The sequence below is a fragment of the Stenella coeruleoalba genome (genome assembly GCF_951394435.1).
Source record: "Stenella coeruleoalba genome assembly, chromosome: 14".
Classification (NCBI taxonomy): domain Eukaryota; kingdom Metazoa; phylum Chordata; class Mammalia; order Artiodactyla; family Delphinidae; genus Stenella; species Stenella coeruleoalba.
The window spans coordinates 12,692,831-12,715,671 of NC_137160.1; the positions used below are offsets into that span (position 1 = coordinate 12,692,831).

Here is a 22,841-nt window from a genome sequence, read left to right on the forward strand (position 1 = left end):
GTATTTTTTTAAACGTATTTATTAAGTTTGCTATTATTTTTTGACCCCTTTATTGAGGTAGGATTTGTGTACAATGAACCACACCAATTTAAAGAGTTCAGTTGGATGGCTTTGGACGGATGTATCACTAAATGCTTGTGAAACCACCCCTGAAATCCAGACACAGAGCATTTCCATCACCCCTGCAGTTTGCCCTGCCCCTCTGCACCCCGTTTCTCCCTCTACTCCTGGGTGCACAGGGCTTGTGATGTACTTCCTGTCACTGCAGGCTAGTTGCGTTTTAAGAGGAGAGTTTTTACATTTCTTTTCTCTTTCTAGCTTTAGTGAGGCATACATAGACAAAAATTGTATATATTTAAGGTCTGCAACGTGACGATTTAATATATGTTTACACTGTGTAAGAGTGACCGCAAACAAGTGGATTAACACGGCCAACACCTCTCGTAGTTACCGCTTTTGTGTGTGTGGTGAAAACACTTCAGATCTACTCTCTTAGCAGATTACAAGTCTACAGTACAGTATTAATAACAATAGTCACTATGCTGAGCATTTGATCCCCAGAACTTATTCATCTTCCACCTGAAAGTCTGTACCCTCCAACCAGCATTTCTTAGAACATTCTTTTGAGTTTGCTCAAAAGAGTTTTCTTCAAGAAAGTGTACCCCTGACCCCATTTGTCTCTCCGAACTGCATTGTCAGCAGATTTCAAACCCTGCAATCTGTACCTCCAAAACTGGACTCCTTCTCTATTGGAAAAAAATTGCCTTTAATTTAAAAAAAAAAAAAGTTCTTTTAAAGGTAGTTTCAGACCCCTGCATAACTTTGATTATTTTTTTCTCTAACAGGTGGTGCTTTGTATATCAGTTGATGTATCTCAAGACTACAGCCAAGTAGAGAATGTCATAAAACAAGTAAGAGGTTGGGTTAATTGGAATTAATCCGCTCGCCTTTCGATTGGTTTGCCATTTTGGTGTGTGGCTTGGAGTTGACATATCTTCCTTGTAGATTTAATAGTTTTATAGATTTTATTTATTGGCATTGATTGGCTACTAAGGGATTCTTTCCTTCTCTTTCTTAATGCCCACTCTGATACATTTTTCCAGGCACAGGAGAAACTGGGCCCAGTGGACATGCTTGTAAACTGTGCAGGAATGTCACTTGCAGGAAAATTTGAAGATCTTGAAGTTAGTACTTTTGAAGTAAGTAAACATTTGTTTTTTCCTCATTGGGGTAGCCCATGCACTAAAAGGGAGGACTCATTCCTGGCTAAAGGCTTTATGAATGAAATAGGTGAAATGCGTTCAGATTTAACAGAAGCTTTAGAAAACTAGAGGATGGACAAGATTTTAGTCACAGTGACCATCCAGCCTTAGAAGTTTAGACAAGTCTCTGGACCTTGGTTTCCTCAGCTGTAAAATGGGAATGAAACCTCCAACCTGACACAGATTACTGCGTTGATTCACTGAGGTCATATCATCAAGAGAGCTCTTTGTACGCCAAGAGAGGCTGGATTTTCTTGTCAGGTATCAGTGTTTTTAACAATGAAAACCCAAAAAAGGTGAAGAGCAGACTCTAGAGTTTTGAAACCAAGAGACAAAGATAATGCGTCATATTCATATTGATGTTTTTAAAAAGGTCAGCCAAAGAAACGCACATCAGATCTGAAGGCTTTCTTAGGTGCAAAACATGTTTTTCTTTTGTTGACATTGCATCAACCATCTCTTTCTTACTGGTCTCTAGAGCCTTCCTGCTAGCCATGGGTTTTGAATGATTTGCTCTGTGAAGTTAAAATGCATCCCCCTCTTATGGAAGAGGAGACTCCAAGAGCAGCAGTTTGGACATCTTGCTTCTGGCGGACTGTGGGAAAGCACCGTAAACTCTGTGATTAGGCGAGCTAGGCGAGTCCAGATGGAGAGGGAAGCAGAGGGATGCCGTAGCAGGGACTCTAGTGTCTTAAAGCTCCTTTATCAACTCGGCATAAAAGATAGTTGTCTTGACCTGTATGCCATTATCTCTAAGTATTGATAGGGAGATTTTGAAGATTTTCTCAACAGCTGTGTAAAAAATCAGTTGTGGGAAATAGTTGTAGTCTAGGTATGAAATGATGAGGGGAGAGACTTCAGAGGCGGCCAGCGAAAGAGGAGTATGTGTGCGTGCGTGCATGCGTGTGTGCGTGCATGCGTGTGTGCGTGAAAGATGATATAAAGGGAGAATCAGCAGACTCACCTTGACCGGCTGTGGACGGCAAAGAGGATGGAGGTGTAAGTAGCTGTGTGGCTGTAATAAATAAATGCATGGTTGTAAAGCTAAGACCTCAGAACGTGGGGTGTGTCCAGGGGCAGAAGGGGAGGGATTGTTTCCAGTTGTGGGTCTGATGGAAGTCCAAAGGTAATGGAGTGAATGATTTGTGGGGATTTATAACTGAGAAGAATAGAAGAAACTGAGAGTATAAGACCAGGTGACTGTGTGGGACTTCCCTGGCGGTCCAGTAGTTTAGACTCCGTGCTTCCACTGCAGGGGGTGCGGGTTCGATCCCTGATCAGGGAACTGAGATCCTGCATGCCACTCGGTATGGCCAAAAAAAAAAAAACAGGTGACTGTGTGTGGGTATCAATGACAAGGAGAAAACGTGAAGCAGGTGAGATGAAGGAAGAAGTACAATTCATGTATAGAATATGAAGCATGCTGAAATATTTAAAAAAGCACAAATCTAATCTTTTTTAAAAAACTCACTTTATTCTCAACCTTCAGTCTCCAGCACACTATCTCCTTCCTTCTGTCTGTCTGTCTCTCATTCTCTCTCACTTTCGTTTAGAAAAACAATCGATTTCTTTCCCACCCACACCAGTACCCACGCACACAGACTATTTGTTGCTCTGTCCCCAGCAGCATGGGACAGTAGGAGAAAAGCTGGCCTTTGGCATCAGACTAAACCAGTTTTAAATCTTAGCACAGCTGGTTTCAAGTCTAACCATTTACTAACTGTGATCTCAGGCAAACCGTTCTTCCTTCTGGCCTCAGGTTTTCCTCCATCCTCAGCCTGCATCTCTGTGAATGGGACCTATGGCGCCCAGGGCCATGAGGATGAAGTAGCGTAATTGGGTGCATAACGCTCAGCTCAGGGTAGCTGTGTGTGAATATTAATGTCCTTTGTCTTCTATTCATTCAACCCACCAATATTCGAGAAAGCCTCTAGTGAATCGAGTGTCATTCTAGGGGATGCTGTGGCGAGCGAGAGTATAAAGGCTTGGCCCAGCTAAGGTGGGACAGACCAGGCAGGATCCAGCTTCTCAGCAGTGTGATTACAGATGCGCTCAGTATTGATTCTCGGGGGAGAGGAAATGGGAAAGGAAAAGAGGAGGCTCTTTTACACAGTGTGGAAGGTGACCCGAAGGGCAGGTGCAGAGACAGCAAGAAGGAGATGCAGTCCGGAGAGCCAGTGGCTGCAGGGGCCCCGAGGTGGAAAGAGCCGGGCAAACTCCAGGAGCTTGACCAGGAGGCCAGGAGGCCAGAGCTTCCTGAGCCCTGGGCACGTGGGATGGGGCCACTGTGGATTTCAGCTGAAAACCTCTGAAGGGGTTGAAGCCAGGCTGGGGAGTAGTGAGATCTGCATCGCAGCCTTTAGAGGCTCCTTCTGCCTGCTGCGTCAGGAGACTGAGGACTGTCAGGGTGATTAAGACAAGGGTCGGCGGTGTTGGGAAGTGGATGCAGCTGCCGGCGTGGGTCACCGTGGAGTGGGGGCGGTGAGAACAGAGGTCAGCACGGCGCAGGGGCTTAAGCAGCTGACAGGGGATGTTGGAATTGGCCTCACCTCCGAAAGGACTGGGCTCTAAAGAGGAAGCCTGGTTAACCCCAAACCTGTTGCTCTATTCCAGTGACAGGGCCTCGCTCCAGGGATGGTTTGCTGTGGGCCCCGCCGTCTCTGGCCATCGCCCCTCTACCCCTGGCTGCCCTGAGAGGAGGCAGGAGGCCACCGTGCTGCAGAGGGCGTCCCCTTCGCAGGCCATCACGTGCCCCTCTGCTCTCTCCCACCTCGGTCTGGTCACTTGCCTCGTTCTGGTCAAGTCCAGGTGTGGGCTTATCACCGACACCCCCTGTTAGAACACACACTACCACGTTTGATGCATTTTCTGAAGATAAGAGTTCCTTTTTCTTTAAGATGAATTCTATCTCAATTATGTTCTTTGGTTTGTTTGGAGTATTTTTCATTTTAATTTTGCTGACGTTCACATGCATGTAAATCGCAGGTACACAGTAGTTTGTGCTGTCGTGACTCATTGCCGGGAGACTTAAATTAAGCATGTCCTGTGTGGCTCCACGGGGAGAGGGCTCGTGGAAATGTGCTCCTGGTTTCCCCTGGACTTTGGCCGGTGCCTTTTGCCCTCGCTGGTCTCGCTTTGTGTCCTTTCACTGTGATAAGCCTCAGTCGTGAGCACAGCCGTGTGCAGAGTCCCCTGAGACCTTGCAGCGAATCGCCCACGCTGGAGGTGGTCTTGGGGAATACCAACACTTCTCTTAATTTTCCTTTTCAGTGGTTTTCTCTGTGGGTTCTTGGAGGTGTATCTTGTTTTATCTACCTGTAGCTATCAATGAGAGTAGTTTTTGATTGGGATTACACTGCTGCTGTAGATCCATTTGGGGAGAACAGACATCTTAATAACGCTGAGTCTTCTAACCCTTATAACATAATATATATCTCCATTTATTTAGCTTAAGTTTTCTTTAATCTCTCTCAGCAGTGTTTTGTCATTTTCAGCGTATGGGTCTTGCACGTTGTTTTTCAGTATTTCATGTTTTTTGATGATAGTGTAAATGGTTTTTTTCATTTTAATTTCTGAGTGTTCATTGCTAATATAGAAAAATACAATTGATTTTTGTGTACTGATTGTGCAGTGTTGCTGAACTCAACTATTAATTCTAGCACTCATTGGACTTTCTACATCCAAGGTCGTGTCATCTGCAAGTGTTACTTCTTCATTCCCATCTGCATACCCTTATTCCATGGGCTGGAACTTGCAGTACAGTGTTGAATAGAAGTTGGTGAAAGCAGACATTCTTGTCGTGTTCCTGACCTTAGGGAGAAAGCACTCAGTCTTTTACTATTAAGTATGATGTTAGCTGTAGTTTGTTTTTGTTCTCTTTTTTAATTCTTTTTTTTTGGCTGCACTTCACAGCTTACAGGATCTCAGTTCCCTGACCAGGGGTTGAACCCAGGGCCACAGCAGTGAAAGCCCAGAATCCTAACCACTAGGCCACCAGGGAACTCCCTGTTTTTTGTTTTTGGTAGATGCCCTTTATCAAGTTTAGTAGTTTATCCTAGTTTGCAGAGAGTTTTTATAAGGAATGAATGTTGAATTTTGTCAGATGCTTTTTCTGCATCTATTGGGATGATCATAGAGTTCTTTTTTAGTTTGTTAATACGGTGAATTACATTGACTAGTTTCCAAATGTTTCCAACCTTGCATTCCTGGGATAAACGCTGCTTGGTTGTGATTATTATTATCCTTTCTTTGTTCTTGAGGGATATTAGCTGTACTGTTTAGTAATGTTATTTTGTGATTTTTGTATAAGGGTCAGGGTGGCCTCATAGCATGAGTAGGGGAATATTCCCTCCTTTTCAGTTCTCTGGAAGAATTTGTGTAGAATTGATTTATTCTTTTTTAAAGGTTTGGTAGAATTCACCAGTGAAGCCTGAGGTTTCCTTTGTGGGAAGGTTTCTAACTTTAGTTTCTTTAACAGATGAAGGGCTACATCTATATCTTTTTATCTGTTTCTTTTGGAGTGACCTTTGGTAGCTTGTCTCTTTTAAGGAATTTGTCCATTTCATCTACGTCGTTGAATTGACGAAAGTTATTCATCATATTCCCTTATTATTATTTTAACATCCGTAGAGTTTGTAGTGATGTCACCTCTCTCATTTTTGTTATTGATAATTTGTGTTCCTTCTCTTTCCTACCAGTATGACTACAGAGTTATCAATTTTGTTGATCTTCTCAACAACCAGCTTTTGGCTTTATTGATTTTTCTATTGTTTTTTTTTTCTATTTCATTTATTTCCTTTTATTTTTATTACTTCTTTTTCTGCTTACTTTTGTTTTAAGTTGCTCTTCTTTTTATAATTTCTTCAGGCGGAAGCTGAGGTCATCCATTTAAGGCTTTTTCCCTTTTCTAACACAGATACTTAGTGCTGTGGATTTCCACCTAAGTTCTGCGTTAGCGGCATCCTACAAACTTTGATAAGTTGTGTTTTCATTTTCATTCAGTTAAAAATATTGTATAATTTCCCTTTCCATTTTCACTTTGACCCTTGGATTATTTAGAAGTGTTACTTAGTTTTTAAATATTTGGGGGATTTTCCAGAAATCTTTCTCTTTTTGATTTCCAGTTGAATTCCATTGTGGTCAGCAAACATACTTTGCATGAGTTGAATCCTTTTGAATTTATCGAGACTTGCTTTATAGCCCAGAATATAGTTTACCTTATAGCCATTCCCTGTGCACTTGAAAAGAATATATAGCGTCAGCCCCGCATATCCGAGGATACAGACAGCTGACTGTACCGTGCCATTTATATGAGGGACTTGAGCATTTGCAGGTTTTGGTATCGGGGCGGGGGGGGGGGGGTCCTGAAACCAATCGTCCATGGATACCGAGGGTTGGTGGTATTGTGCTGTTTTGGGTGGAGTGTTCGATCAGTGTCGATAACATTGTTCAGGTCTCCTGTCTCCTTACTGATTTGTGTCTGCTTGTTTGTCAATTATTGAAAGTGGGGTACTGAAATCTCTGATTATGACGGTGGGTGGGTTTGTCTATGTGACTCTTTTCAGCAGACTCCGTCCGCATTCCTGTCCTCCAGCCCCACGCCTGCCCTCCTGCCCCCAGCGGTGCTTGGCGTGCTGCATGGGCCTTTGGGGGCTTCTGTGGTTTAACCTTGCTTCTTAGTTTATCTTCTCCTCACCTCGCGTTCAGCTTTCTGCCAGGTTAGTTCTCACTCGTCATTCTTTTCAACGTCCGAAATGTCATTGCTGCGATTTTCTTTGCTCACGTGGATTCTTGCCTTGAAAAAGATCTCAATTGAGATTTTAGTGGGGTCTCTGAAGGGAGCTAAGGTTTACACATGGCTTCAGTATGCCTTCTTTTTTTGTCAAACCAATATAATGATATTAAAAAACATTTGGGGGGGAAAAATGGGAATCCCAGAATCCTAACATAGTCACTCACAATTTTCTACATTTCTTTGGTTTTGTACCTGTGCATATGTACTTTTATTTAATATTCAAAATAGTTGCAGTCACGATGTAAATACCGTCTGCCCTCTGCTTTTCTTTTTTTTTTTTATTTTTTTGCGGTACGCGGGCCTCTCACTGTTGTGGCCTCTCCCGTTGCGGAGCACAGGATCCAGACGCGCGGGCTCAGTGGCCATGGCTCACGGGCCCAGCCGCTCCGCGGCATGTGGGATCTTCCCGGACTGGGGCACGAACCCGTGTCCCCTGCATCGGCAGGCAGACTCTCAACCCCTGCGCCACCAGGGAAGCCCTGCCCTCTGCTTTTTTTAAACTATTTCCCGCTGGCCTGCTGGTGTTTCTGGTCATTGTTTCTAAAAGTTACTTAATGCTGTTGAGTTAACATTTCATGATGGACTTAAAGTTTGCCAGTGAAGTGTTTGGTTTCACATGGTGATAGATCGAGTATTTTTACAAGACTTTTAATATAGAAACATTGTAATGCAGTATCCTGAGACTTTCAGGTTGAAAATGTAAGGTTTTTAAGAGTTCCCAGGATGAGGGGAAAGTAGATCTTGGTGCCTCTGTGAGTTCTTACCCATCATAATATAAGAGCCGACATTTATTGAGTAATTGCTGCAGGTCAGGGGCTGTGCCAGGCGCTTGCCTTGTGTTTCCTTTCAATCCTTGCTGCAGGCCTGTGAGATCACACCCGTATTAACCCTGTTTTCACTGAGGAAATAAGTAGAGTGTCTGACTTTTCTGTTCATCATCAAATAGGCAGTAAATGGTAGAGCCCAGGCTTTACACCGCAGTCGCTGCTGTCAACCCCGGTCCCCATCTCTTTGTGGTCTTCCTGTCACTTACAACTAATAGGGCTGGAAATACTTGAAGCTCTTTCCTCAAAACTGTTTCTCAGAAAGTGTTACCTATAACATGCAGTGTACTTTTTATAAGGAGAAGACTAATTTTGACCAGTCTTCAGCAAAGATGTAAGTGCTGTCGTCGTGAGAATGTAAAGCTAGATTGAAATAGGCTCCCAGTGGTAGGTCCTGTGTGTCACGGTCACTTACAGGATCATTAGGCCTTCATTCGTTCAGCAGGTCGGCTGAGCTCCCAGTCACTTGGGCTCCACTGACGAGCTCAGACTTGGTGAGAAGGCAGGATGCCCGTGGGATGCAGCCTTGGGGCGTTGACCTTGCTTAGGTTCTCGTGGCCTCTTTGTTCCCTGCAGAGATTAATGAGCGTCAACTACCTGGGCAGCGTGTACCCCAGCCGAGCGGTGATCACCACCATGAAGGAACGCCGCGTGGGCAGGATTGTCTTCGTGTCCTCCCAGGCGGGGCAGTTGGGCTTATTTGGTTTCACAGCCTACTCTTCGTCCAAGTTTGCCATCAGGGGATTGGCGGAAGCTTTGCAGATGGAGGTAAGAGCTGTCTTCAGTCAGCCCAGCAATATATGTTCCCCTTTAGTCTGTAACTGCCTTACACGTGTCATTGTATTAAATTAGAGATTTGTAGATTTGGCATTAGTGAAGGAGAATTGACGCAACCCCTGAACTTTGCAGTTAACATGCTTTTCATTGCATAAAAATTTAATACACAGTTAGCACTACTAACATCTTCGTAGCATTACAGGCATACCTCAGAGATTTTGTGGGTTCGGTTCCGGATGCAATAAAGTGAATATCGCAATAAAGCGAGTCACATGAATTGTTTGGTTTCCCAGTGCATATAAAAGCCACGTTTACACAGTACTGTGGTCCATTAAGAGTGCATAGCATTATGTCTAAAGAAACAATGTACATTCATTCCTTAATTAAAAAATACTTTATTGCTAAAAAACGTTAACCATCATCTGAGCCTTCAGTGGGTCTTGGTAATAACATCGAAGATCACTGATCTCAGATCACCATAACAAATGTAATAATAATGAAAAAGTTTGCAATATCGGGAGAATTACCAAAATGTGTCTTAGAAACACGAAATGAGCAAATGCTGTTGGAAAAATGTTGCCAATAGACTTGCTCAGTGCAGGGTTGTCACAAACCTTCAACTTGTAAAAAATGCAATATCTGTAAAGCGCAGTAAAGCAGAGCATAATAAAGTGAGGTGTGCCTTTACTGGCCTAATACTGTGTGAGTGTTTGTAAGATATTTTATTCTTTAACTTTTTGTTGTTGTTCTTTAACATTTTTAAAGATACCCCTTTAACAAAAAAGGTCTGTCCTTTATGACTGACTAATAAAACTAACGTGTTTGAAGAAAGAGCTACTGTGTAGCTCTCAGTTTTTAGACAGATTCATTTAGCTTGATCTCAGTTTCCTTGTTTGTAAAAATGAGAAACTAAAAATTGCATTTGGCTTTCCTGATACTTATATTTTAATATCCTAAAGAAATATTGAATGTGAGTGCGTTTTATCTTCACAGTGAATAGAACATCTTGTGGAAGGAGGATGTGGTTAGGATGAGCATAAAATAAGCACTTGTCAGATGTGTATAACCTTCCTCCTCAGCTGCGTGAAGTAGACTTCTGCATTGTTGTCACATGGGCATGCTTAGAGAGCATCGCATGTATCTTTCCAAAATCACGTACTTTAAGGTAAAATTCTTTCTATTTCTATATACAGTTGACCTTGAACATCACACGTTTGAACTGCGCAGGCCCACTTATTTGTGGATTTCTTTCAATAAAGACTATAGTACCTCATGATCTGAGGTTGGTTGAATCCGTGGATGCAGCTCTGTGGGTACGGAGGGCCTCCTGGAAAGTTATACGTGGAATTCGATTGTGCAGGGAGTCGGCGCCCCTGACCTCCACGTTGTTCAAGGGTCAGCTGTATACCGAAATATAACGCTTAACACTTAGATTCTTAACATCATGATGTTAAGAAGCCCCCAGGAAACTTCACTGTGGCCAATCCTCTTATAGTAAGAGTGTGATTTGAGAATCCCATTTAATGATTAAGATCAAGGGTGGATAAATTTTTTTCCTGTAAAGGGCCAGAGAATAAATATTTTCGCCTTTGAGGGCTAGATGGTGCCTAACGCAGCTACTCACGTCTCTTGGGATAGCAGGAAGGCAGCCTTGTGCAAGATTTAAATGAACGGGTGTGGCTGTGTGACAGTAAACACACAGGCAAAGGGCCATAGCTTGCTGACCCCTGATTCAGAGAGCCCCCAGAAGAGCCCGTGATGGTACATGGCAGAGTGCCACGCTGCCCAGATATCGGATGAGCAATGCAGTGCAGACGTGTTCTCGGGTCAGTGACAGAATCCCGACCTGCCACTTAGGGACTGGTAGACTGTGCTGTTCTCATCCCAAAGGAACCAGCCACAAATTTCATTGTCATCAATGTCCTTGATACTCTTAATCAATGACAGGTCATTGTCATATATGCTTAGCCAATGGGGCACGTATGCCTGTGAAATTTCCGACAAGAACACCGGTATTTCTTTTGTAGTTTTTACTTTGAAAAGTCCCTTTATGAAAAACCGTCTTATTTTTATAACAGTTTTGTGAAATATACGAGGCAGATGTTGTTATGCCACATTCTAGATAATAAAACTGAGTCTTCAGTAAAGCCATTGGGTTGCTCAGAGCCACCTCATTACTCTGTGACAGAAATAGTAACAAAGTCCAGGCCTTCTCGTTCTGCCTTTTGGCTCCCTGTCTGCCTCTGTAACGTGTCTATAATTCAGGTCAGGGGTTGCCTCACCCCTTCACATCGGTCTCAGAAACCCAGTAGGAGAAGGAATAGTTTGGAATTGAAAGGTCTGTGCACGAGGGCTTTTTGTCCCCGAGTCTTGTCTTGCAGAACGACTTCAGGATTCACTCATTTAGGGCAAAGTGTATGATCCAGGCAGCCTGGTTTCCTTTCGGGTAGAAAGAAGATGTTGATAAAGCAGAGGGAAAAGACAGGAGCTGCTAGTCCAGACGAGTCCCTGAAGCCTCCTGATGACACGCGTGATTCACGGGCTGCAAGTGGCCGGTCTGGACTTGCTGGTCAGCTTGACTTCGCTCCGTACTTGGACTCCATTAAAAATGCCCTCACATAGGGCTTCCATGGTGGCGCAGTGGTTAAGAATCCGCCTACCAAGGCAGGGGGCACAGGTTCGAGCCCTGGTCCGGGAAGATCCCACATGCCGCGGAGCAGCCAAGCCCGTGTGCCACAGCTACTCAGCCCACGCGCTAGAGCCCGTGCTCCGCAACAAGAGAAGCCACCGCAATGAGAAGCCCGTGCACCGCAACTAAAGAAAGCCTGTACGCAGCAACGAAAACCCAACGCAGCCAAAAATAAATAAATAAATTAATTAATTAAAAAAAACAACCAAAAACTAAACACGTACATGGAAAGTAGGTTTGAGGGGAAGTAAATTCAGTAATCAAAATCTAGTTTGTTCATAGCAGAACTTGCATCAAAACAATTGTTTCCTTACAAACATATCCTGTTTTTGAAACCTGGATCATTTGGTCTGTTTGGCCAAGGTGATTTTTGTGTTTTTGTGAATGAAACCTTCTAGACTTAGTCAGACTCTAAGTGCTGTTTATCATTCTCTTTTGGTTTAATGAATTCTTAAGTCTTCCTCTCCACCCCAGCCCTTGACGCTCAGACTAAAGTTGGACCTAGAAATGTTTTACATACAATGACTAAATTTGAAAGAATGCTTTGTTGGCTTTTTTTTTTTGGTCGTCCTTTTTTGACTCAGTCTTTTAGGTACAAATACATCATTTAAAGATTTTAGAAGTTGATCTTTTTGGAAAGCAGACTTCTGAGGTGGGGTGTAGCCAAAGATGTGGTAGCAGACACCAAGTAAAAGAAAACTAGGTGTCCCCCTTTCTATTTCCCTTGGCCTCATGCCCCGCCCCCCAACCCTGTCTTTTCCCGCCACGGCCCACAAGTAAGCCGAGCTTTAGTTCTGGAGCTTCATGTCAACAGCTGTAATCCTTTCTCCAGCCCCCATGCCTTGGCTTTGATGGAGTGAGGAGCAGCACACCTTTGGTGAGATAATTTTGGTAATAAGCCAGTTCTTGAACACGTAGGGCGTCTTTCTGATTGAGAATGAGGCCAGGTAGAAGGGAGGGAATGGTAACAGGATGGGACTAGGGCAGAGCAGTGGGGGAGACAGAATGGTCAGTGAGCAGAACAAGGAAACGCAGACAGGGGCTACGTAAATGGGAATCAGTGAAGTCCTGGCTTATACATTCTTAGCAGAAGTGGGCTTGAGGAGTCAGCACTCGTCTTAGCAAGAACCAGTGAAGCCAAATGAACCTCATTTCCTTTTCTGCCGGGGTTATGGGATCAGTCAATTAAAGGAAGGTTGTAGATATAGTTTATACAGATTTTAACAAATTATTGAACCAAGGGTTTCAGGGGACTGTAAGCTCCACGAGGGCACAGTAATAATGCAGTGAGTATTTGTTGGATTAATACACACAGCGGTTAGGTTACTAGCCACTGGAGGTATCCAGCCATAGGTTGAGAGGGTCATTTGGCTCCATGATTGTAGGGAGGACACCAGTACCCAGAAAGGGATTGGACTGGTTTCTCCCAACCCTGACAATCTGTGCCCACCCCGGGAAAAAGCTGTTCTGGAAAGCTGTTTTAACCATTTGGAAGCTCAGCTATAACCCTGCCTTTGAGAAACACTGCTTTGACATCCTGTCTTATGTTAGCTTAGTACCACTGTCCTGGGTCATTGCCGGGGAGGGAGCAGTGCAGAAGCGACCGCGTCTGAGCAGTCAGCTTCAGGCTTTGGGTGGGCTGTCTAATTACTGCTTATTGGCTTTTCTTTTTTTGGTGGTGTTTCTCTCTGGTCTGTGCACAGCAAAGGGCAGGGCCGTGGGAGACAGTTTTTAAAGTCAGTATCTCAAAAACAAGTGGAAGAGGAATTGCTTGCTCATCAGCTTCACTGCCGGGCCGAATCCCAAGCTATTGACGAGCACGGCCGGGCCTTGAAGCCGCAGGCCCCGGCGATGCTGAGTGAATGCACTCTCACGCCCTAGGTGCGCGGAACCGAACCAGCAGGGACACCGTCCTCTGCTCTTGCACTTCCTGGGCTGGCTGGCCAGGCTCTCCTGCCCGCGTGCTTCTCCTGCCCCTGCGGCTCCTCCGCAGCCCTGAGGACCGTGCTTCACAGAAGGAAGTAGGGAGGAAAAAAGCCAAATGTAACACAGGACCCTGGGATGCTTTCAGAGGCTGTTGCACGAGGAAGCAATATAATATTGTCACTTGCAGCTTCCTTAAGACGCACAGTGGTCTTCCTCACGACCAGCTGCCTGTCCGCTGCCAACTTCCTTAGGCGTTTCCGTGCGGCTAAACAGTGAGCCAGAAGCAAACAGAAGTCATGGCAGAGATTCTGATGGTTTAATCCATCCTGCTTAGCGTCCCTAAGCCTCAGGGCCAGATACGAGCGTGGAGCACGGGGTCAGTGGGAGAGGTGTGTCCTGTCCGACCAGTAGGAGAATCTTCTAGAATTGTCGGAGGTGTGTTTATGAGTGAGGAGACCCAGCAGTGAGGTAAACAAGCCTAGGATTCTGTTCCAGAGAGAGCCAGGGAGCTGGGAAGAGAAGCTGGGAAGGAGTTTGCACGTATAGATGTGGGATGAGACGGTTCACAGGTGAGGTTGTCCTGGTCTGACCTGGGGGGATCCACGCGGGGGAGCGTCCTGTCTGCTGGCCCTGTGGCGGAGGAAGTGACCCCCGAGCCCCTCATTGGCCGGGGAGTTCCTGAACCAGCACACTTCCCAGGGGATGGATATAATTCTAGACCTGGGTCTGGGGTGGCACAAGAAGGGCATTGGGGAAGGGATTTGAATGATCTCAATATATTTTGCAAATGAAATCCACATAACGAGGGTTTGAGAAGCAGCCGTGAAGGAAAACAAACCCCTCTTGTGGAAAACAAACTTGTTTTCCTTCCTGATGGCCGAGGAGTAGACCTGTCCCGTGGCCTTGGCCACCGAGCCCAAGTGGTGTGCGGTGGCAGGGAGGACGAGCGGATTTCCCCTTAGCATCATCTGCTCTCCTCACGGGCAGCTCCCAGGCCCCTGGTCAGCGGGAGTGGAAAAAACTTAGAAGGAGGCGAATCTCCCTAGCTCAGGGCCAGCTGTTTTCTGGAATCGAGGTTGGGTGAGCTTTTTGCCTTTACTTCTAAATGATCTTCAGGGCCAGGAGTTTCCTGATTCACCTGGTGGTAGTTCTCCTCTTACAGAATCACCCTGTTGGTCTCACCACCTTTTGAGAAAATCAGGGCTGTGTTTAGAATGTCTGCCTGGCAGCCAGTGCAGGTTGATAAGGGAGGATGCGAAATTGTATCTTGTTTACTGAAGGGGTCGATGTTGTCTCTGAAATGCAGGTGAAGCCGTATAATGTTTATGTCACAGTTGCCTACCCACCAGACACAGACACCCCCGGGTTTGCAGAAGAAAACAAAACCAAGGTAAGTATGCCTCTCTGTGCCCTGTTTCGAGTTTTGAACGTAGGAAACCCGTTTTCCCATTTACTGTTTTTCCACCCTTCGGCCTGGGGGCACTTTCATCAGTCAGAAAATTGAGTTCCTTTCAATTTATGTGCTTGCAAGAGGCCTCCGAACTTTCTGGAACTTTCATTTAGAGTCTTGGAGGATGTAGCCCTATTTCCAAAGGCCATTTTTGCTAAGAATCTTCAAGCTTTAATTAATAAGGTGTTTGCTTTCTGATTGAGAGTACAGCTTGTATTTTAACTAACAAGATAATACTCTTTAAAAATAATATTTTCTCCCCTGGCCTTAAATACATTTAAACACCTGAAATGGTTGCCGATCCGTTGTCTCCACACGGGGGTCTAATGGGCGCCTAAGACTTAACATTTGCAAAACGAAACTTGCGATTCCCTCTCCTTCCCCCCTTATTATTTTCCATCTCATTACCCGGCGCCCACCATTCCCCCAGCTGCTCAGGCTGGAAACCGCAAGGCCAGCCTTGATTCCTCCTCTCACACCACACATCCAGCTGACATGCACATCCTCTGGGCTCTGTTCTCAGAATTTATCCCAAATCAGACTTTTTTTTTTTTTTTTTTTTTTTAACTGCACGTGTCACTACCATCCCAGCAGTGAGAACCGCTGATGTTTTTGCCTGAACTTCTCTCATGGTCTTCAGCCTGGCCTGCCTGCTCCTTTTCTTACCCCGCTGGGGTCTGTTTTTCATAAAGTAGCTAGTGATCCTTTTAAAGCCCAAGTCAGGTCTTGTCACTCCCCTGGTCAAACCCCTCTTGTGTAAAAAAAAAAAGCCAAAAACCAAAACTGAAAAAAAAAAAAAAAACCAAAAGATCAAAACCTCCTGTACAGCACAGTCCTGTAGAATGTTCTAGAATGGTGGAAATGGTCCTGCGCGCTCCTGTATGGAAGTCACATTGTGGCTGTTGAACACTTGCAGTGCAGCTAGTGGGACCAAGACACTGGATTTCTAATTTTATTTCATTTTAAGTAATTTAAAGTTAGAATTAAATAGCACATGTTGGTGTTGGCTGTATATCAAAGAGTGCAGCTCCCCTAGCTCCCAGCGTGCCTGGAATAGAATCCAGAGGCCTCGAGCCTTTTGGGTCCCACACTGTCTGGACCTCGGCCACCTGTCCGCAGCATTTTCTCCTCTCCTTGGCCTTAGCCACACCGGAGGCCTGTCTGTTCCTTGAGCTTGCCTGGCCTGTTCGCACCTGCAGGCTTTGCTCTTGCCATCCTCTCTCTGGATATTCAAATGGATCTTCCTCCTGTGTTTCTTTCCATCTCTGTACAGCCTTCATCTTGGAGAGGACTTCCCTGACCCTCTGTTATCTCAAGTATCCCTCCCGTGAGATGTGAATCCTCTTCCCTGGCCTTATTTTTCTCTATAGTGTTCATCACCTCTGGACATTAACATTAATACAGTGACTGTCAGTCATCCTGAGCTGAATGCCAGCTCTGCACTTCGTTCAGATGAACCTGCCTTGACACGTGGTAGGCACTCTCTGAGCAAACAAAGTGGGGGAGAAAGGAATCAATCAGAACTTATCCCCTTGAACTTGGTATTGATGTGTTTTCCTCTCTTTTATAGTGATGCTTAGTAAGTGTGAATCTGCACAGCATAAAAATTGGCACTTATGCTCCATGGGCTGTATATTTGCAACAAGATGTTTATGATTTAGAAGCTTTTTCTCCTATTCATTTCTCTTTGGCGCTGCCTCTTAAAAATTACTACTATTTCAAAGAAGTAAATTTAAGCCAAATGAATAAGGGGAATCTGCTAAGCAGATTTGCAACATTTGATAAATGGTCTTTTAGGCAGAAGCCAAAGCTGACAAAGGACGGTGATTTCCCTGTGAAGATTTGATTTTGTTGTTAAATTGGGGTTTTTGTTTTTCCTCCACTAAAATGTCAGGCTGACTTCTTTGGGTAAATAAAATTCTACCTTGATCTGCGGGTCCCGTAGGGGGCGCCATAGTGCCTTTAAATCTCCTGAGTATCTGGCCACACATGGTTATGTTAGCCTGGGGGTCTGGAAGAATCAATGGTGGCACCTTCAAAAGGGCTTTTCTGTAACAAAGTGAGAGAGTGGCATGGACATATATACACTACGAAACGTAAAAGAGACAGCTAGTGGGAAGCAGCCGCATAGCACAGGGAGATCAGCTCGGTGCTTTCTGACCACCTAGAGGGGTGGGATAGGGAGGGTGGGAGGGAGGGAGACGCAAGAGAGAAGAGATATGGGCATATATGTATATGTATAGCTGACTCACTTTGTTATAAAGCAGAAACTAACACACCATTGTAAAGCAATTATACTCCAATAAAGATGTTAAAAAAAAAAAGGGCTTTTCTGTTAATTTAGGTTCATCAAGAAACACTTGACTTTTATGAGCACTATGCTATTCTATTTTAAGAAAATATGTTCTGTTTTTTATTTTATTTTATTTTTTCAAGCCTACATGGTAAATAAAATTTATTGTTTCATGCCATTTAAGGCTTAAGTTTTGAAACTTCTAACTGGAACTCCCTTCTAAAGAATTTTTGAGCACATGTGTTGCATGTCGCTCCAAAGAAGATTTTTTAAAAATGAAAATAAAGACAGGGCAAGGTATTTTTTTTTCATTTTTTAAACTTAAGCTCTGATGGTCCTCATTGGAACTGAGACACATCCCACAGAGAGTAGCTGGGGTCTCCTTGTCTTGCTTCAGCTACTGGGCTGAATTTTGTACAGTAACCAGTAATCAGTAAACTGATTTGAAATCTAGATAGAGATAATTCTAAAAACAGGAATCAGTTCAAAGGCAGAAAACTGGAATTATGTATAAATTTGGGGAGGAGGGCTGTAAAATTATTTTTTAACTCGGTGGGCAGTAATGGTATGTCTATTTTTTTCACCTTTAGCCCTTGGAGACTCGTCTTATTTCAGAGACCACATCTGTTTGCAAACCAGAGCAAGTGGCCAAACAAATTGTTAAAGATGCCATAGTAAGTAAAAACCTTGTTTCCTTTTATTAATAGTTAACAGTACTGTATTTCCAAAAAGATATTTTTCTCAGGGCTTATTTCAAAATATAAATTATTGGGGTTTTGTGGTGAGTTAAATTCATCATGTCTAATATTAGATTGTACTTTTTCTTCCCTTGTTGATTCCATGTTGATTAGTAGGTTCTGGAAACTAGTAGTATATCTTAATCTTAGGAACAGATTGATCAGTCTGAGAACTTCGGTTCTTTGAAAGGAAAATGAGACTTAACCTGTGATGTGTAAACGGTATGTACTATATACTGTGTGCGGCATGTTGTCCTCTTCTTTCCTGCAGTATTTTCAGTTTTAGATTATTTTAGGTGTCTTACTGCCAGATGTGTTGATGAAGGATTTTTCTTTCACCTTCCTGCTTCCCAGTATCCTTTTCCCAAATGTTTACTAGTAAGAAAGTACCACAAGCCCACTGGGGCATCATCCTGTCAACTCAGCTAATGCACTTCCAGGCTACTGAGTTTATTCTGAGTCAGAAATGGTATTTTTAGAAACCAGGTGCTATTCTGTAGGACAGCGTATGTGCCGCAAGCTTTTTGGCAACATTCCCGTTAACCCACATGCAGAAAAGTATACATGTACAGGGGATGTCTGTAAACCTTAGGACCCGTTGAATTTAGGAAATTTGGGGACGATTGGAACGAGAAGCGTCAGGAGGCTGGGCCTTGGCCTGGAAGGAACGTCCGTGCCGTTGCATGTTCAGGCTGAGCCGAGCAGAGTACAGGAAGCATCGAAGGCTATTAAAATATCTGCAGAAGTGGGGAGAACTTTGCCCTGATTGTGTTCAAAGGCATAGAAAGAGGGCACCAGCGGATTGGGCGGACTTTGTTTTTCCTGCTTATCTCAAGTCAAAGCAAACACACTCCATGTTTTTAATGATCCGAAGCAGCTCTTCGTATTTTGGCAGGATTCATTTAATCTGGCGGTTCTCACGCTTTTTCATCTCTTGACTCTAAAGTTGTCGACAGCCCCGGAGAACTTTTGTTTCCATGGGTTATATATTTGCCGTATCACAGATTGAAACTGCGCCATTTTAAAAATATGTATTCATTTAAAATAACAATGGTAAATCCATTATATTTTAATGAGCATTTTTATAACAAAAATTATTTTTCAAAACAAAATGTAGTGAGAAGGGTGGTGTTGTTTTACATTTCACTGGTTCTTTAATGTCTGTGTTAATAGAGGACAGCTGGATCCTCATAGCTTCTGCATTCGGTCTGCTGTAACATGTTATTTTGAATGAAGGATATAAAGTAGATCTGGCCTTATGGAGACATATAGTTGGAAGAGGAAGGAATATGTTATAGGCTTCTCAGATAATTGTGCACGTTCTTATTTATTTTTTGGGAGGGACATAAAACCTAAACTGGATGAATAGTAGTTTCTTAAAGGTTAGTTGCAATGTGAAATTGAAACTCTATCAATGAACTTCTTGTTCTCTGTTACATGTTACATTGGCCTGCCTTGCACTTCGAATGTTTTGTACCCATTCATGGTTTTGTAACATTATGCATTAGTCATTTGGAAAATATGGATTCCTTGAGTTATCAAAAAAATGACATTCATTACTATCACTGCTGATCTTATTATAAAAGTCTTTCTGTATTGGGAAGCTGACAGTCTCAAAATGGCAGATGTACATTTTCCCAATTCTTAATTTTTCCTTGAAATCTCAGACCTGAACATTGATCACAAAAGCTGCCAGTTTTCCTGGAAGCGACAGTCCTTTCATTCATTTTCTGCCAAGTATCTTCTGGATACCCGTGTTTGAATAACCACAGATTGTCAGTCCATGGTTCTTGCATGTAAAAGTAGTGTTCTGCAGAGAAAGCAGGACCTTTCCTGACTGCGGGTGGAGGAGGGCTCTTCTTCCAGGCATCTGTCCCCTTCTATGTGGATGTCACAGAATATTAGGACATGTCCTCAAGGGTTGAGATTTAACAAAACGATTAATTTTACTGCTTTATCAAGGGCATTTTTAAGCAAAACTGACATTTAAAAATTTTTTGGAGATTTAAGCAATTTCTGTTTTCTTTGTGTATTTATTTATCACTGCAAGTGTGTGTGGCAGTGGAGAGGCACCACCAGTGTGGTCTGTGCTAATGAGACAGCAGTTTTGCCTGTCAGTGCAAGTGTCACTGGGTGAAAAAGGCATTTAGCATCTTAGTATCATCATGACAATCGTGTTGTCCTCGTGGAAGGGTCTCAGGACGCTCAGGGTCCATGGACCCCCATTTTGAGAAGTGGCTGTTCAGCCATCCCAGCCCATCTGCTGAGCCCACGTTCGGCTCTGAGCTGCGACATGTGCTTTGTTACCCTCTCCTCCTACCTGAAGTGAACAGACACACGTCATTGTTTCCAATGTGACTGAGTTGATTCCTTCCCATGTCGCTACTATTGCCTCTGTCTTTTCTTTTCCTTCTGTTTTAGCAAGGAAATTTCAACAGTTCCATCGGCTCAGATGGGTACATGCTCTCGTCCCTGACCTGTGGAATGGCTCCGGTAACTTCCATCACTGAAGGGCTCCAGCAGGTGAGCTGAGCTGTGCCTAGGCCTCCGGACCGATGGACACACAGACAGACAACAGGCGCCTCTCAGTGAACCTCAATGAGAAAAGGCTAAAGGAAGACATAGCAACTTTACATGAGGATGTGAAGAATTTTTATTGAAGTATCAACTTTTTTCTTCCTTTACCTGGGAGAAGTAAAAAGGAAGTAGGTTAAAGCTGTAACTTGAGGAATTTAGTCTGGGAAGAAGACTTTCATGCTGGGTACTGTGGATATAGAGAGAAAACACTGTCTCTGCTATTGGGGTGTTAATCTGGGTTCTCCTCTGAGAATCACTCATCTTCTGTGTTTGAAAAATGGAAATCTCTGTCACTAGGGGGATGGGGTGGACTTGCCTGAAAGTCCTGGAATATTAGACTGGAACAATTTGCTGTGGGTCAGGCCACAGAAGCTTAGGGAGATAAGTCAGGGATTCAACGCAATCCCTGCCCTCACGGAAATTATAGTTCATCCAGAACACACACAAAAGTTAACTGCTCCTTGATGAGCCGGGTGCCGTGTTTGCTGCTGGAGCATCAGAGGTAAGGCAACCTCTCTGACCTCAGGGGGCTTGCAGTCTAGAGGGAGAGACTGATAAGAATGGTGAGGCTAGTACAGTGCAGCGTAATGAGAGTTATAACAGAGGACTTGCTCTAGAAAGACCAAGCCGAGGGTGACGGAGGGTAGGAGGAGGGCAGGGAGGGGTGGGAAGGCCACTGAGCAGGGGCTGCCCCCACTAGCGGGCAGTTTATGACAAAGCGCTACGCAAATGTGCAGTCGATGTGCAGTCGACCACGTCCAGACGGAAAGTCCCCGGGACTTAGGTGTTGATTTTCCTCCCTCTTCTCTTCTCACTGTGATTCTCTCCTAAGAGTAGATGCTAGGGACTTCCCTGGCTGTCTAGTGGTTAAGACTCTGCTCTTCCGCTGCAGGGGGTGAGGGTTCGATCCCCGGTCGGGGAACTAAGATCCCGCGTGCCGTGCGGCCAGGAAAAGAAAAAAAGGACGAGCCACTACATTTCTTTTAGATGTTTTCCCTGGGCTGTGACTTTACGTCTGAAGTTCAACACGTCCACAGGAAGACTTTATAGTATTTTCCCCAGCATCCTGCCCCCTGCCTTCAGTCAGCAGTTCTGTATTCCCTGCCCCCGTGATCAGTGTTCACGTTCACTTCCGAGACCAACCAGAAACGGGCGTGTCATCGCCCACCCAGCTTCTCCTGCCCCTCACATCGGGGCAGCTCTGTCCGCCCGCCCTCTCGTCCTGGGTCGGCCCACTTTCCTGGCCCTGTCACTGCTCCTGCAGCTCAGACCAGGACACTCCGTGCCTGAGGCTCTGTGAGCCAGAGGTTGTGAACCGGGGAGCCACGCGCCTGTGAAACGTTTTGTTTGGTCCATCTGGTATGAGCCTGCGTGTGGAAATAGAATAGTTTCAAAATTAGATTTACGTTCAAAGTCGAGATTTTGGACTTTTCTTGGAGACCCAGCAGCCCAGGGTCTGCATTCTCACCTGGCATCACCAGCTGGCACGGATGTACAGGACACAGACTCCCAGCCCCTGTGGCGCGGCCCTCTGACCTCCGGCCCTGTCACCCCCTCTTCCTTCTCCTCTTGCCCCTCCTCTTCTTTCTGCCACTTTGTCATTGTCCCTCCATCCCCACTTTCCTTTGACCAACTTCCAACCTTCCTTCAAGGCCTCACCTTGAACGTTGCTTTTTCCAGAAATCTCCATGACTAGGTGAAATGCCTTGGACTCACCCCTATTTTAGCCTCTGATTATGCTGTAGTATAATTGCTTTTTTTTGTGTTTTTTTTTTCATTCCCTTAAGTTAAAAAAACAAAATTTGACTTCATTTATTTATTTATTTTGCGGTACGCGGGCCTCTCACTGCTGTGGCCTCTCCCGTTGCGGAGCACAGGCTCCGGACGCACAGGCTCAGCGGCCGTGGCTCACGGGCCCAGACGCTCCGCGGCATGTGGGATCTTCCCGGACCAGGGCACGAACCCGTGTGCCCTGCATCGGCAGGCGGACTCCCAACCACTGTGCCACCAGGGAAGCCCTGACTTTATTTTTTAGAGCAGTTTTAGGGTTATAGAAAATGTGAGCGGGAATTAGTGAGTTGCTGCAGACCCTCTCTTCCCCTCCCCCCTCCCTATTATTAACATCTTGCCTTACTGTGGCCGCACTGTTACAATTGATGAGCCAGTATTGATACATTATTACCAACTGAAGTCCATAGTTTGCACTAGGGTTTATTCATGGCGTTATCCATCCATCCTGTGGGCTTTGACAAATGTAGAATGACATGTATCCACCATTGCAGTGTCATACAGGCTATTCACTGCCCTGACGTTCCCCTGTGTCCACCTGTTCATCCCCCACCCCCCTTCTGAACCCCTGGCAACCCTTGATCTTTTTACTGTCTCCAGAGTTTTCCTTTTCCAGCTTCCCTTTGGTTTTTACATTTTTCAAAATTATCCTTGCGCACACTTCAGAGAATCAAATTGTTTTTAAGACTCATTATGAGAAACAGCAAACCCTCACCCCATATCC

The 22,841-nt window shown here is 44.6% G+C and overlaps 1 protein-coding gene across 1 annotated transcript in view; it reads left to right on the forward strand.

Annotated features, from left to right (window-relative positions):
* KDSR (3-ketodihydrosphingosine reductase) overlaps nucleotides 1-22,841 on the forward strand; it is a 39,753-nt gene that overhangs the window by 11,424 nt on the left and 5,488 nt on the right. Inside the window, exons 4-9 of the mRNA XM_079941715.1 lie at nucleotides 846-911; nucleotides 1,104-1,199; nucleotides 8,457-8,648; nucleotides 14,579-14,662; nucleotides 17,606-17,689; nucleotides 20,174-20,275. Coding sequence (XP_079797841.1) covers nucleotides 846-911; nucleotides 1,104-1,199; nucleotides 8,457-8,648; nucleotides 14,579-14,662; nucleotides 17,606-17,689; nucleotides 20,174-20,275 — 624 coding nt within the window. The remainder of the gene's footprint in view (nucleotides 1-845; nucleotides 912-1,103; nucleotides 1,200-8,456; nucleotides 8,649-14,578; nucleotides 14,663-17,605; nucleotides 17,690-20,173; nucleotides 20,276-22,841) is intronic.